The sequence below is a fragment of the Pelodiscus sinensis genome, chromosome 27, assembly GCF_049634645.1.
Source record: "Pelodiscus sinensis isolate JC-2024 chromosome 27, ASM4963464v1, whole genome shotgun sequence".
Taxonomy (NCBI): Eukaryota; Metazoa; Chordata; order Testudines; family Trionychidae; genus Pelodiscus; species Pelodiscus sinensis.
The window spans coordinates 13,628,549-13,644,028 of NC_134737.1; the positions used below are offsets into that span (position 1 = coordinate 13,628,549).

The window sequence follows — 15,480 nt, forward strand, 5'->3', positions numbered from 1 at the left end:
GGATCTCTAGGCCCTGATACAACAGGCAGGCCCTCGGGCAGCACCAGGCTGGCACTGAGCACTACGGGCCTCCCCGGCATGTAACACAGGGATCCTAGTGTTTCAAACAGTGACGTTCAAACCCAGCTCCACAGGGCTTGGCTGTAGCTCTAAGCCAGGGTGTGGCCTCAGCCAGCCTCTTCCCCCCCCCCCCAGTCAGCTGCCAGGATGAGGATGTGGGGTTTCCTTAATGAAACACGGGGAGACACGTTACCAAGAGGGGGCAGGAGGACGCAGAGGATCACCTGGTGGCCCGTCCCACACGAGGATCCTGGTAGGCCGTGATCTAATATGGCTTCTAAGTTTGCTTTGACAGTAAAATGCATCACACAGGACAGGACGCCAAAGCCACAGTGCCGCTGCTATCTGGACATGGTATAAATTCAACAAGATACACTTTTGCACATTGATTACAAGACGCACATAAAATTATCCCCCCTACTGGCTTATCTACCCCCTCAGACATTGTGGAATGGAGCAGGCATGCTTTGTTCCTTACTGGTTTAAAATTTGTTTTCTTAATTGACAAGACATGAGATTGTTGAGCCTACTGCCGTTGGGCAATAAAGGGTGGGAGTGTTCAACAGTTCTAGCCTCTTAAGTAAATCCGCTCCTACCCTGCTTTAAAAACAAGGCTGCCCCCTTGGCGTGTTCTGCCCAGTGAACAATGGCTCCGAGGTGTTCGGAGATGGATTCTGGTCTAGCCATGCTGCTATTTACAGAGTGGTTCTCGGTCATGCACTGGGACCACGGCAGGCTGGGTTTTGTGGCTAGCTATATACATGTACCTTTACACACAAGGGAGAGGTGGGGAGAGAATGTGGCTCAGATGGCTTGAGTCAGTTGGGAAGGGGGCACTCTTCCCCTTAAAAAAAAAAAAAAAAATTCCTAGATCTCTTCTCTTCTCCCCCCCCCCCCCCCCAAACTTTTAAACAGTCCAAGTTAATAATGTACCAAATTCTCTAGAGCAGGACTTGGTTGCGGGCGTGCAGTCTCCACAGGACCGGTGAGACCCCTGCTGGCTGCCACTGGCTTGGGGAGCAAAACGGGAAGGGGGGGGGGCATGGGCCTGATGTTATCCACCCTGCCCCCACCCACCAGTTGTGCTCAAGGCTAGTCCTGAGCAGGGTGGCCTCGCGCACAGCTCCCCAGGGCCATCGTTGCATGGCTCTCTCACGTCCCAGCCACCATCTTTAGACAGTGGCTGTAGAAGTGAAGAGAGTGGGTGGGGTGAGGTTCCCAGAGCTGGGTGGGCTTGGTCTCAGGAGTAAATGAACTGACCTGCTTGGATCAGTCTCAGAAATCTGGGGTGTGTTATGGCACCTGGGTCTGTAAGTCCGTCAACTTTTCACTTCCTTGGACCAACTCATTATAGAGCCAAGGGCTGGCCCATCTGTGTGTCCCACAGCCCCTGAGCGTGCCTTAGGCCATGCTGGGCCCACACGGCGGGCTGCTCTGCCCCTGTTCCTGCTGCATGGAGCCCTGACTCTGCTGCCCAGATGTGCACCATGGCACAGGCCCGGTGGTCGAAGGCTCATGGAGCAGTGAGGCTGGCTTGTGCTTAAAGCTTGTGGCCAGACCTGGAACTCCACCAGCTCTCCCTCCTGCAACGGGCCCCGGGCAGGATCACTAATGCTCAGAGCAGGGACGAGGGGGGTTACTGTTGTGCTAGGGCACAAGGGATGTGAAACTGACTCTCCCCCCACCGTCAGTTCCTGTTCCTGCCCTTCCCACTCACAAGATCCAGCTTTGACAGCTGCCTAGTTCCTAGGCCAGTCACAAGCAAGGGGCTGTTCAGCTGCCCTGGGAAGACCCTTCCATTGCCCGAGCCACCTCTCTGCCCCGGAGCGCTGCAAGGACACTGCGGAGCCAGATGCCCTGGTGCTGCAGCGGCTCTGTGAGCGATCGGCAGCACGAGGTCCAGAATAAAACGCTCCTGGACTCTCAGCAGGAAAGGGCCGAGTGGATGCTCGTCATGGTACAATCCACAGAGGAAAAGCCATGAACACGGAAGGCCTCTTACAGCCACAAAAGGGGCCACGGCCTCACTTGGTCTAGTGGGACAGCGCTGAGCAAACTGGTTCCTTGTGCAGCTCAGCCCGTGCTCTGCCCAGGGACTGAGCTCAGCCTGTTTCCTTACCCAGTCCAGTCCTGGCCCCTGGAAAAGGGAGGTAGGGGACCAAGCCACCCAAGGCTACAGAGCAGCTACAGCCTCCATCTCTGACCCTGAACCACTGGGCCACCTGCAGCCACACCTGCCTCCCCCCACCCAGCCCTGCTCCCTCACCTGGAGTTCCGAAGACCTGGCCCTTTAAAGCCGTCCTGGGCTGTTTCTGGCTCTACACTTTTAGGTCATGCATCTTCCGATGAAGTGATGTTATGCAATGCATGATGGGAAATCAGCTGCTTTCCTGTCAGACTGCCCAGCCTGCAGGGATGGCTTTAAGCAGCTGTTTTGGTAAATCAGCCGAGGCGCTGACTGATGGGGTGGGCCTGTCGAGTCCAGCTGCTGGAAGCCTGCCTGGCAATGGTCATTTGCATAAATAGCCCATGATGCTGTTTTTGCAAAACCAAGACGCGTCTGTGCTCGGTCCTGCACTGAGATTGGAATCGCGACTGTTCAAAGCCATGCAACTGCCCGGTAACGCCCCCTGCTCTGGCAGTCGCAGGGGGCTGCAAGGTTCAGTGCCCTGCCTAGCTGCCCCAGGGTGGCAGTAGCTGCGGGTCCGTATGCCCAGCAATGCACCTGGTGCACTAGATGGAAGGACACCTTAACATGTCCGATGGAGCCTGGGCCGCTCCAGTCCCAGCAGGGCTGCTCGCTTGGGTCTCTGGGAGGCAAAGCAACGGCATGACGTTCCCAGCTGTTCTTTACAGCAGACCCCCGCGTCCATCGGTGCGTGTCCCAGAGCAAGCACAGTGTATCTGGTCAGCTCACGTGTATGCAGGCTTAGCTGTCGCCTCAGCACAATGGTTGAAGGTCCAAGTGTAAACCCGAGGAGAACGGAAGACGCTGGGCTGCCCCGGCCGGGCGCTCGGTGGCCCGAGGCAGAAGCTGGCTCGTCGCATTGGTGGAACAGCACGTAGAAACAATGAGACATGCAGCAGGGGGAAGCGACGGTGCAGAATAAAATGGCCCCTCCCTGTCTTTCCCCATGGCTCAGGACTCTCTGGAAACTCTTCCTTGGCCACAGCGGGTGTTGCAGCGTAACACAAAATGGAAGCAAAACCAAAGGTTGCAGAACTGAGGTATCGCGAGCGCTGGGTTGCTGAGAATGTCCATAGGCGACGCTGGGCGCGGGTGCATCCTATTTGTTCTTCCCCAGAGACGCGTCCACCTCTTCCTCCGGCTTGAGGGAGTGCCACTGGGCGATGGGCCGCCGGGGGTTGGCCAGCATGTCGGACCAGTGCCGCAGCTCCGTGCCGCTGGCGCTGGAGCCCACGAATATTTTGCCAATGGCTTCGTTCTTCCCCAGCTTGTCGTAATCCAGGACAGTGATCACCACCTGCACTTTCTGAGGGACACGGACACCGTGTTACTACCAGCCTCGCAGCTGCAAAAGCCCAGTGCAGCCCCCGTTCCCCTGCAGCTGGGAGACCAGTGCCAGCCTGCCCAATGACACCTTGTGGCCCTGAGCCCCAGTACCCAAGGGAATCCTGGTCCCAGCTCCCCCAGGCTCACCCCGTGTCTTCAAACAGCTCTCCTGTCCCAGGGTAGGGCTCCCAGCTGAAGGGGCAGGTCTGGCCTGAAAAGGGGCCATGGAAAATTGGCAGAACACCTACTCCCCGTGTCCCAGCTCAGCTTCTGAAACAAGTTAGTCTCTTGGCGCTCCCCGAATCCTGCACCATTTGAATTGCCGCGGCACCGGGACAAGCCCTGAGGGCGGCTGCAGGGGCAAGTGTGAAGGTGCTGATACCAGCATGCACGCCGGTCAAGGCACCTTTAGTCCGAATCCCTGCACCACACGAGTGCTTGTGCTGCTAGAACTGTCCGTTTAAACAAATCGCTCCTGTGACCATCAAATCACCGAAGGGACCTCGAGAGACAACGAGGCCAGTCCCCTGCCCTCACGGTGGGACCCAGCACCGTCTAGGCCATCCCTGACAGGCGTCTGTCCAACCTGCTCTCAAATATCCCCAGGGATGGAGACTCTACAACCTCCCCAGGCAGTTTATTTACTGGGGGCTGGGTCAGTCTCGCGCGGTAGTTCCCAAACTTTTCGGCATCACGCCCCCTTTTTGATTTTTGAAAAACCCTCCCCCCCCCCCCCCCCAAATAGCAGTAAAACTTGAGCAAAAAAGAAAAAAAGGCACTGACCAGGCAGCAACACTTGATTGGGAGGGGCTGGGTCGCCTCGCACCCCGGGAAGTTCTCCATGCCCCCAGTTTGGGAACCCATGGTCTAGATCATCTGAAGGCCGGAGTGGTCACATTATGTGGATGGAGCATCACGGGGGAAGGGTGTGACCCGCCCAATCAGAGGATCCCAACTAGCCATGTCACCCGTCCCTATGCCCCACCCCAAACCTCCTGAGATGAGAATCTCAGCACAGGCACCTGGATCTGCTCGAAGGGGATCTCGAAGCTGAAGGACTCGTTGAAGTAGGGGTTCAGGGTCTTCTTCTTCACCGTGGTCTTCTTCTTCTTCAGCCTCTTGCCGTTCTGCGTCAGGTGGATCTTCACGTAGGGATCTGCACGGGGACAGGAGAGGGCAGGGGAGCCAGGCTGGACTCGGGGGTGCGAGCAGCAGTGAGTGCATCATGCAATGTGACCCACTGTCCAATCAGGATGATTGCTCCGAATACAGTTCAGTCTCTAAGGGGGCGGAGGTCTGAGAGCACAGGGCTCTTCAGTCGAGCAGGCAGCTTGGGTCAAGCCAGGGAGACGGGGAGCCGTGACGGGAGCCAGACGTGTTGCTGCTGCTCCAATATGACCACCCAGACCCGGTTCTCCATGCCCCAGAGCAGCGTGTGTTTGAGCTAGCCATGTCCTCAGCCCTCTGCACTGGGGTCGGCACATGCTAGGGCCACGGGGAGTCCAGCCCCCCAGAACAGACACAGAGCCAGACCCGCTCCCCCCACTTGGAGCTGGAGGGCTGGCTCCGGGACAAGAAGGTGAAGGTCCCTAGAGCACTCTTGTAGCTGGAGCTCTTTGGCCTGCTCTTCCTAAAGCCCATCTGCAAGCCAGTCACTGGGGGGGGGGGTAGGGGGATTTTCCCTCCCTCCCCCCCCGGGAAGGGGCCAGTGAGCCGTCCTTGGGAGCAGCAGGCATGGCCATGGCTGGAGATGGGTGAGGGGAGCCTCTGGCACCGAGCACTCCGGTGTGTGCCCAGAGCATGGGATTCCTTGCCGGGATTACAGAATCACAGGGTCGGTCCTCAATCAACCCCACCTCAATCTTCCCAGCCAGGGCTTTGTTAGGCCAGGACGTACACACCTCTAGGGACGGAGAGTCCACCCCTGCTCCCCCCAGGGAACCCGTCAAGGGCTTCCCCCCCGTCTAGGGAAATCGCTCGTCCTACTCTCTAACCTTGCCCTCCCCCAAGCGCATTTCCCTGCCACGGCAGGGGCCCTGGTGCACCGTGCTCCTCCTGTTCGGCCAGTGGCACATCACAGCCTAGTCTCGGGCTGTTCCGCTGGGCTGCCTGGGATGGACAGGCGCTCAGGGGTGGCGACTGTTCCCTTCTGGCCTGAGGCTCCATGACGCTACAGGCCCCCAGACACCGCCCCCGGCCCCTGAGCCCTGCGTAGGGGAGTCAGCTGGCCGTGGGACCGGGTTGGTGTGCTGGCTCAGGAGCGCCATCTGGTGCTGGCATGTGGCGCCGCTCTTACCCGAGAGACCCCCCACGTCCATCTTTTTCAGATTCTTGGCTTCCAGGATGCAGACGGTGAGTTTCCCTGCGGTGGGCACGTACCGCAGCGAGATGCAGATATCTCCCAGCTTCTCTGGCTGTCGAGCAGGGGAAAGCAGAGGTCAGGGCCCTCCCAGGCCCTGCTATCCCGGGCCACGTGGCTGCAGCACTGAGACTCAAGCCCCGGAAACCACGAGGGGAGATCCAAGAAGCCCTTCACCCCCCTGAGCTAGCCCCTGTTGGACACGGCGCTGCATCGCTGGTGCAGGCCGGCAGGAGGGCCATGGCAGAGGCTTTGACAGCTCCAGGCCGCAGCTGCTGGGAGAGGCAGCAGCTTTTACCAGTTTTGAGGCAAGGTTTTCGCACCAGGAAGACACCATGCAATGGGCAGTGGGACCAGACCTCCGTGCAGGTCTCAGGGCACTGCCAAAGTCCATGTTAAATGGGGGTTTGCCCCCGCTCAGCATGTGCTGACACGTGCTGTAATACTGAGCACTTCTCAGACCAACAGTGCAGAGTTCAACCTCGCAAACCTCTCTCTGGGATTCCTCACGATCAGTAATCCCACTGTGCCTCGGTTTCCCCACTGCAGAGAGGGGCAGGGACATGGCAAATCAGACCTAAAACCCAGCTCTGTGAACTGCCAGCCACAGGCCCCTTCCTCCCCCCCCCCCCCCCTCCCATTATGTCTGTGCATTAATCAATGGGCACAGAAGAATTCTATCGATGTAGCAGCCAGGCTCAGTGCCTTCCCGAGGTCACGTGCCGGGCTGGCAGACCTGGGAACAGACGAGCCCCAAGCCTGCGGCTGGCCCTCCCCTCTCACCTCCTCCTTCTCGCCGCCCTGCAGGTCTCGCCACTCCTCCACGGGCTGGCCCAGGTCCACGGTGTTCATGGGCACCTTGACCTCCCCAATGATGTCGTGCTTGGAGAAGCGGTCGAAGTCATAGATGGCCATCACCAGGGTCTTCCCGCCCAGCTCCTGGTAGGGAACCTGTGGCGAAGAAGGACCCTTGCAAGCCGCTGCCGTAGCATGGGGCCTGATCTAAGGAGGGATTGGATCCACACCAGCCTGACAGGCCGGGATCCTTCATTGCCTCTTGCACCGAGTGACCAGAATTGCTGGGTAAGCACAATAGCACCATTAAGCTCAATGCATCGTGTGGCCCAAGGGCTCTGGCCAGTCCTTAACGTTGCCTTGGCTCTCCTGCTTTCTGCTGGCAATTATCTGCCGGCAGCTGCGGCCCCTCTGCCAGTTCCTGCCTGGGGCATGGTGGGGCCGAGGCAGAAGGCTGGGCTACAGCCCTGCGGTAGATAGTGGCTGGGAGCAGACTGAAGCGGAGTTCTGACTTAACAGCAAGGCGGAGGGACGGCCACGGCCACGCCCCATGGCAAAAGCAGAGCGCCCTGGAGTCCTGCAGGACAGAGCGGGGTCCAGCCGTCTGGGCTGGGGACCTGGGCGGGGTCTCACCTTGAAGACGAAGGTCTCATTGAAGACGGGGTTGAGGGTTTTCTTCTGCACTTTGGTCTCGTATTTCTTCTTCTTGTCGGGGAGCAGGAAGACTTTGACGTACGGGTCCGAGGTGCCCCCCATGTCCAGCGCCGGGAGTTCGGCCGCTTGGAGGATGCCGACTGTGAGCTGGGAGGGAAGACGGACGTGCCCCTCAGTGAGAGGGAGCAGCTGCTCCTGCTCATCCCCTCAGAAACAGCCCTGGTGGCTCGTCCACGTTCCCTCTGCCCCCCTCAGTCGGGGCGCCTGGTCGCCCTCCCCCAGGCCCTGCTGCAGCAGGGGGCAGATGGGCCTTCCCAGGCGGGGCGCGCTGTGTGCTGAGGTGGGCCTGCCAGCTCTGGGGGCAGAGAGGCACCTTCCCTCCATCTTCCCCTCCTCCCCTCCCAGGTGCTTGGGGAGGGCTAGAGGGGCATGTTGGGCAGTCCTAGCGGGGACGGCAACTTCCCTCCCCCCATCGCTGCCCTTCGCACCTCTCAGAGGCTCCTCAGCCACAGTGTCCTTCGCGCAGCGCGCTCCCCTCCCTGCCCCTCGCCCCGGCCTTCCCCTCCGGCTCTCTCCTGCCCACAGCACCTGGTTAGCCTGGAAATCGTAGTCCAGCGAGAACTGCAGCTTGCCCAGGTTCTCGGGCTCCTTCTCCTCCTCCTCCCCTTCTCCCTCCGTCAGGCCCATCTCCGCGTCGTCATCGTCCTGTTTGTTCTGCGGGGGACACGGAGCCTGCCTGCTCACCGCGAGGCTTCGCGTGCTGCCGGCCGGCCACCCCTCTCCCTCACCCCGGCCGCTCGCACCCGCCCCTCTCCCTGCCCAGCCGCCTGCACCTGCCCCTCTCCCTCACCCCAGCCGCCCGCACCTGCCCCTCTCCCCGGCCGCCCGCACCCGCTTCTCTCTCCCCCTGGTCGCCCACCCTCTTCCCCACCCAGCCACCCGCACCCTCCCCTCTCTCCCCCGGCCGCCTGCACCCACCCCTCTCCCCTGCCCGGCCACCCACCCTTCTCCCCACCCCCAGCTGCCCACACTCACCCCTTTCCCCTCAGCCACCCACCCTTCTCCCCCCCGGCTGCCCACACCCGCCCATCTCTCCCCCCCGGCTGCCTGCACCCATCCCTATTCCCCTCCAGCCACCCGCCCCTCTACTCCCCCCGGCCGCCTGCCCCCGCCCCTCTCTCCCCCAGCCGCCCAGCCCAGCCCAGTGCTGGCAGCCCAACAGTCCTGCCCAGGTGGTGCTGACCCAGAGGGGGCTGGACTGGAGGGCCAGCAACCCCCTGCTCTAAGGTGGAACCGGAGCCTTAGCGCACGCGAGCTCCGGCAGCCAAAGGGCCCGGGTGGCCATGCAGCCCTAGCAAGTAACAGATCTGCTGCAGCTGGCAGCACTGCCTGGAAAGCAGGGACAGGCGAAGCTGGGTGGTCCTGGCCAGACACACACCAGGCCCCCGGGGAGCTCCTCCTGGGGACGGGCACGCTCGCAGGCGCTCTTGGCCACAGATTTTTTGTTAGCAGAGTCAGGCTGCGCCTGAGCCGGACGCTTCCCCACGGTCTCCAGGGAGGGGCAGACCAGTCTCCCACTCTCCTGCTAGGGCAGGACCGCAGAGCGGAGGGCAGGAGGGCCTGCAGGGGTTGGCTCTGTTCTCTTTGGGCGGAACAGCTCCGGGACGGTACTCAGAGGAGGGTCATGGCCTCCCTGCAGATGGACCAGGAAGGGGAAAGGGGCTCTGGCTCTTGGGGGGAAGAACTGGGGTCTTTAGGACCACGGGCCGTACACCGGCTCAGTGACTCGCCCAAGATCTGCGCTGGAGCAGGAACCTGAACGCCAGGCTCTGGCCCTGCGACACCTTAATACATCGAGGCAAGAGGCAGCTAGGAACCATGTGGCCATGATCTGCCAGACGGGAACCACAGGCACAGCTCAGCTGGGGAGTTCTCTCGCCTCCCAGGTCTAGACACAACTTGCAACCCCTGTTTTGCAGAAAGTAGAGTTTCCCAGGATGTATCAGTGCCCCAGCTCCGGCAGAACATGCACTTGGCCCGCACATAAACTTTGGAGCTAAGTGGACCATTGGACAAGTCCACCCCTTCCTTTGCATGGCTGATTAAGAAGCGACATTCACTTGGCCACATACCATGAGTTGCCATCCCGGTTAGACAGACGACAGGGAGCCCACACCCGCAGGGGAAGGCCAAGGAGAATATAGAGGAGGAGGAAAAGGCCGTTGGTTAGAGAGACAACCACCGCACGGATAATTAACATCACCCAAACGTGCCCGAGACACACGAGCCCTCACCCTCTTACAGGCACATGACCTGGGCCGAGCACCCTGGCGTGGGCTTACAAGCGTGACACTTAGGAAACTGTGTCTACACCAATTGATTTTGCACCTGAGATTGCGCCGCTGCAGATACTCCTGGGTTCTGGTGAACACTCACAGGGCCCCTTTTCATGAGTGACAGTGCAGAAAAGGCAGCAGGGGCCAGGGAGTGGGTTTGCTACAGCTCTGGCCAGCAGGTGTCCTACTAACGCTTTCTGGTGGCCGCCTTTATGGGGTGCCAGGTGAGTCTCTGGTGTTCCTCTTAATTTAGCCACAGATGTTCTCCAGGAAGGACTGAGGAAGCGAGGTGGAGAACAATTAAGACCCTCTTTGAGCTTTTGCCCGTGCCTAGAACCAAACCTGGCCCTCATGTGTTGCAAACCTGGACTACATTGCAATCTATGAACTTTTCAGCCCCCACACACTTCTCACGGTGCTCTTCTGCTCAGCACCTATGATTGGTATCTGAAGCACTAAAATGCCCCAAGAAATGCTTCCCTCGCTGCCTTTTCCACCCAGATCCCCTGAGACACGCCGGTTTTGTGCTATGCCCTGCCCCGCTGTGTATACTCAAGTGCCTTGCAGAGTTTGATCAGGCTGTTGGGTGATCACTGATCCTGAACTTTGACTTTTAAGGACTCTGCTCATCTCAACATCTCCCCGAAGAGTCTGATCCCTAAAACGTGAGAAATGACTAAAAGCAACGAGGAAATGGGAGGAAACCGGGAGAACGAAATATTTCAATGGCCTGAAATTTATGAATGGCGGTTTGGAGGAAGGAATCTGCTGCTTTATACTAGTCAGACCCTCCAAGCTTAGATGCAAACAGCGGCCCTGTGGGGGACTAGATCGAACTGTTGTGTCAAGTGATGAAGAACAGAAGCATTTTGATTCCTTAACTCTGCTGTGAACTCTGCTGCTCAAGCTTCCTTCTGTGAGGAGCAGAGAGCCCTTGGAAGCTCCAGTTTTTCCTTAGCCAGCTCCTGTGTGCCCTCCAGGTTTGGGGAAACCAGTGATGTTAGGAGGGATGGGTCTAGATTTAAAGTTGTGTTACGAGACATCTCTGTAAACAGCTGTGCCACGGCAGATCCGGGCAGGCACTGCCACCTGCTGGCATGTTTCGCAGCTAGCGTATTCGTAGGGTTGCAGGTGGGATCTAGTTGTGTGGCACAGGGCGCCCTCCCTCTGAAACCCTGCTTTTCACAAGGGAGGTTAAAACCCCTAGATCCAAACTCTGCATCTCAGGCCCATTTCTAGTTAGAAAAGCCAGCCCCGGCCATGTAGCGGGGAGCCCTATGCCTCCTTGGCAAAACCAGCGCCCCCCACCCAGTGTCTGCCACTCACTCCTCATGCTGGATAAGCCTCTCCCACGTGCCTTCCGGGCGTGTCACCCAGCCTGGGGCAGCCAGGGAGCTGTGTCTCCTGGTGGTCCTGATGTGCTCCTGCCCTGGGTTGATGCCCTCGCTACTTTGGCTCTGGCTCGTGCTTTACAGGCGCAGAGGGGCCTGGGGTTCACACCCTGCTCTCGGTGACCGCTGAGCTGGGGCCCTGACCTTGTGTCTGTGGAGCTGCATTGCGCCGGCCCGGCTGTACGAGCACAGGCCTGTCGGCCTGTCCCCTGCCACGATCCCCAGCAGGCGCTGACACACTGAGCGGGGGGCCCAGCTGAGGCTTTCCCGGGGGCGTTACCTGGTTCCCCGATTTCATGTCCTTCATGTTCATGGCGTTCTTCATCCCCTTGCCCTTCTCCTTCTTGTTCTTCTTCTTCTTGCAGCAGCACTTCTTGCAGATGCAGAAGCAGCAGGTGAGGACGAGCAGGCCGGCTACCACAGCGATGGCAATCAGGGCCCAGGGGGGCACTGTGTGCAAAACAAAGCCAGCCCCATGGTCACCCTGGCGCCGCAGCCACACACCCCGCCCCAGGGGCCAGCACCCCACGGCCATGCCCCCGGACACAGGGCACACCCCTCTCCTGTGCTCCGCAGGGCATAGCCGGGCGGGAGCTCTGCCATTCGCCCGGGGCCAACACGCCGTGGGATACGGAATCACCCACTCACCCCCTCCCCGGCCCACTGCCCAGGACTCCTCTTCCTCCCCCTGCCCCCTTTGGAATGCCAGAAGAGCACAGCCCTCGCCAGGCAAGCCTGCTGCAACCCCAGCTCTCCCCCACAGCAGCGCCCTTGAGGCAGTAGCGAGAGAGAGAGAGAGCGCAGAGATAGGATCCAGGGCAGCAGGGTCTTACTTACACAGTGAGAGGGGGAACGCTGCCACCTCATTCGCTGGACACAGAAACTGTTAACATTAGCTAGCCCAGGGGCTCGGGACGCCCATGCAAACCTCTAGACTATGCAAAAAACCTGGCAGGTTAAAGTGGTTTTCTGGCAACTAGCAAATCCACACACACAAAAACCAGGCTGGTCACCTAGAAACACCCCACTAACCCCCCGCCCCCTCCGCCCCCCGTTACTGCCTAGTGACTCCCCCCTAACTCCCTCCCGCCACATCACTGCCTAGTGACTCCCCCCTAACTCCCTTCCCCGCCACCACTCCCCACTAACTTCCCCCCGTCACTGCCTGGTAACTCCCCACTAACTACCCCCATCACTCCCCACTAACTTCCCCTCCCCACATCACTGCCTAGTGCCTCCCCTCTTACCTCCTCCCAGTCCCTCCATGGTCACTCCCCACTATTCCCTGCTCCCCCGCTCCCCTCACACCCTGGTACCTCCCCACTGGCTCCCCCGTGGCAACTCCCCTCTGGCTCCTCCATGGGGCTTCAGTGACGGGTAATGGGGTGCCTGGGACTGGGGCGGCCCGGCTGGCTCTAGCTGCGCTGGGCTGGCAGACGCAGGCCCATCCCCTCGCCAGCGCTGCCTGGGCTGTTTGTGCAGCGGGGACCGGTCCCCGGCTACTCACAGGGAATCTTGTTCAGCTCGTTCATGAACTTGGCCTTCAGCTTGGCGAATATGTCCTCCTTGCTGTCCGTCAGGCTGGTGGTGTTGGTCACGTTCTCCACGGGGCCCACCGGCATGGCGGTGCTGACAGGCTCCGGAGCCACCACGGGCTCCGGGTTTTTCTTGAAGCCGATGCCCATCATGGTTGGTTAGAGGCTCCCTGAAAGACACAGGAGTGTTGTCGGTTCCATTCCAGGCCCAGCCTGCCCCGCTGCTCTGGGAGACGCCCGGCGGGGTGATGGCCGCACCCAGTTCTTCCCCAGCCTGAAAGCTTGGCCGCATCTTTGGACTGCTCCAGTAAAGAGGCCCACCGGCTTCTCCCGACCGCGGGGACAGTCCACCAGAGCGAGGGGGAGCCGGGACGCCGGGGCTATGTCTACACGCGCGGGTTCTTGCGCCAGAAATATACAAATGAGGCTAAGCGTGGAATATCGCTGAGCCTCATTTGCATACCTAATGAGCCGCCATTTTGGCAGAAGAGGCATGTGCGCCAGAAGGAGCCGTCTACACTGCCTTGCTACTTTTCGGGAAGAACGGCGTTGCGCAAGTGGGTTTTTGTTGCGCAAGAAGGGGCAGTGTAGACAGCTCCTGGCGCGAGAGCCTCTTCTGCAAAAATGGTGGCTCATTAGGGATGCAAATGAGGCTCGGTGATATTCCACACTTAGCCTCATTTGCATATTTCTGGTGTAAGAAGCCACGCGTGTAGACATAGCCCTGGGTTCTCTTCCCCCCACTGACCCCTAGTGGGGTCACAGCTCGGCCAGAGCTCCTGGGCTGCTTTTTCATTTCTGCCTCCGACTCACGGGCCCTCTGCCCCCCGCAGCGGCGGCCCTGCCCCCTTGTCGCCGTTATAGCCGAGCCCCATCTCTGCGGGGCTGCAGCGAGTGTACGGGCCGGAGGCCATGGCCAGCCACTTCTCAAGCCTGTTTGCAAACACTCCCAGCCAGCCCGGCCCTCAGCTCCCATGTGCACCCGGCTGGAAATCCCAGCAGTGACCCATCTGGCATGTGCAGGTGCCACTAACACCCAGTCTTCCAGCCAAAGGTCTCAAACCACGTTTTAAACAGGCAGGGCTCCCCCCCTCCCCCCCCCCCCCGCTTCTCATCGTCCCACGCCGGAGCACCAACCAGTCAGCGTGCTAGTGTGCGCCGCTTAGAGGGTCAGCAGAGATACAAACCCTACAGCAAATGGCAGAGTTGTTGACACGAGTCCCACGACTTGAACTCGAGTCCGACCTAAGTCGCTGAGGTGACTCGACTCGAGACTCGACTCTGGTTCATTGTTTGTGACTTTAGTCGCTAATTTAGTTAAATCAACTTGGTGAAAAAATTGTCCGAAAAGGCCGATATCGATGGCTTGTACAAAAGTGACTCGACATTTTTTAAATTAAGACTTGAGACTCGACTTGGGACGTGACTCGAAAGTGACTTTAGGGACTTGAGACTCGAACTGTAGTGACTTGGACTTGACAATGACGACTTGAAGACAACACTGGTGGATGGAAGCCACCGGCCTCAGCAACCCCTTCCTCAGCATGCTCAGAAGGAGCTTCAGCTGAGACCCTCCTTGATTTTCCCCCCCTGTACAATGGGCGCGAGAACTGCAAAGTGCAGCAAGCTCTGGGTCCCGCAGCTGGAGCCCGGCCGGAGCTCAGCCACCCAGCAAATCCAGTGGGAGGCCGGAAGCGAGCTGGGTAGCTGCAGTGCTGCTCTCAGGACTGATGAGAAGCAGACAGAAGGGGGGGGCTAGACAGACAAGCTGGAATCCCACTAGGAATCGTGTGAGCGAACACAGGTGTGTGGCCCACCCCCTCGGCTCTGCGGATGGGCCCAGCTGTAGCCAGTGAGGGTGGCCGGCCTGACGGGGGGAGCGACTTTACCCACCACGGCACAGGCTGCGCCCAGGGCTGCAGCTGAAAGGAATGGTTCAGTGACCCTCGCGCTGTGCTACTGTCGTCCCATGTATTCCCCAGGGAGCTGAGGGTGCTCCGCACCTCGGGGAACCAGCCCCCCCAGCTAGGTCCCCGCGAGGGAGGCTGGCGCCTCACCCTGGGCCTCTCGTTGAGAAATTCTGGCCTAAATGGTTTCCCAAGTCAGTGGCAGAGCAGGCTGGAGTCTCTCGCACGCACACGCACACGCACCCCCCCCCACTGTGCATCGCACACTTTCACGGAAAAGGCCCCAGCCCTTCCCACGTGGGTGTCGGTCTTTTCCTTTTCTCTCCTGCTGTGAGCGCCGTGGGTGGAGAACTGGAGACAGTCGTTCCTAAGAAACCCGCAGCTCCGGTTTCCCGGCTGCACCGCGTGCTGCAGCGGTTGGGTGAACACGCTCTCCACGGCGCCCGGGGAGTCTGTGCTCTTAACTATTTTTTCCTCAGTTACAGCCCAGTGCAGCAGGCTCTGCTAGAGCATTTGAAGGACACAGATCTCATCTCCGCTTCAAACTCTTTGCTCGTGGAGCCCGGGAGACGGAGGAGCCTGGCAATTCAAGTCTGGCCATAACGTGTCGCTACGTGCAGCAGAATCCTAGAGCACTAGAACCAGAAGGGACCTCGAGAGGCATCCCCTGCCCACGGCAGGACCCAGCACTGGCTAGACCACCCCTGACAAGGTCTGTCCAGCCTGCTCTTAAATATCCCCAGTGATGGAGATTCCACAACCTGCCTGGGCAACTTATTCCAGTGTTCCACCCTGACAGGAAGCTTTTCCTAATGTCCAAACTAAACCTTCCTCGCTGCAGTTTGAGCCCATTGCTTCTTGTCCAGCCTCTGCTCTGTAAGGATGTTAAGTATCGTGTAATTCACTCATCGAATAGTCGATGCATTTTT

General features: G+C 59.6%; 1 protein-coding gene across 13 annotated transcripts in view; it reads right to left on the reverse strand.

Annotated features, from left to right (window-relative positions):
- Positions 1–1,137: 1,137 nt before the first annotated feature.
- Positions 1,138–15,480, reverse strand: part of SYT2 (synaptotagmin 2) — a 128,929-nt gene continuing 114,586 nt past the window's right edge. For 10 of the 13 annotated variants that reach the window (XM_075910218.1, XM_075910221.1, XM_075910211.1 and 7 more), the window contains 9 exons: positions 12,617–12,814; positions 11,947–11,979; positions 11,390–11,559; positions 7,971–8,096; positions 7,362–7,529; positions 6,717–6,884; positions 5,871–5,988; positions 4,597–4,730; positions 1,138–3,554 (listed from right to left, as the gene is read on the reverse strand). In XM_075910218.1, coding sequence (XP_075766333.1) covers positions 3,348–3,554; positions 4,597–4,730; positions 5,871–5,988; positions 6,717–6,884; positions 7,362–7,529; positions 7,971–8,096; positions 11,390–11,559; positions 11,947–11,979; positions 12,617–12,797 — 1,305 coding nt within the window. In that variant the 5' untranslated portion in view covers positions 12,798–12,814 and the 3' untranslated portion in view covers positions 1,138–3,347. The remainder of the gene's footprint in view (positions 3,555–4,596; positions 4,731–5,870; positions 5,989–6,716; positions 6,885–7,361; positions 7,530–7,970; positions 8,097–11,389; positions 11,560–11,946; positions 11,980–12,616; positions 12,815–15,480) is intronic. The other 3 variants (XM_075910222.1, XM_075910223.1, XM_075910224.1) reach the window with 3 other exon arrangements.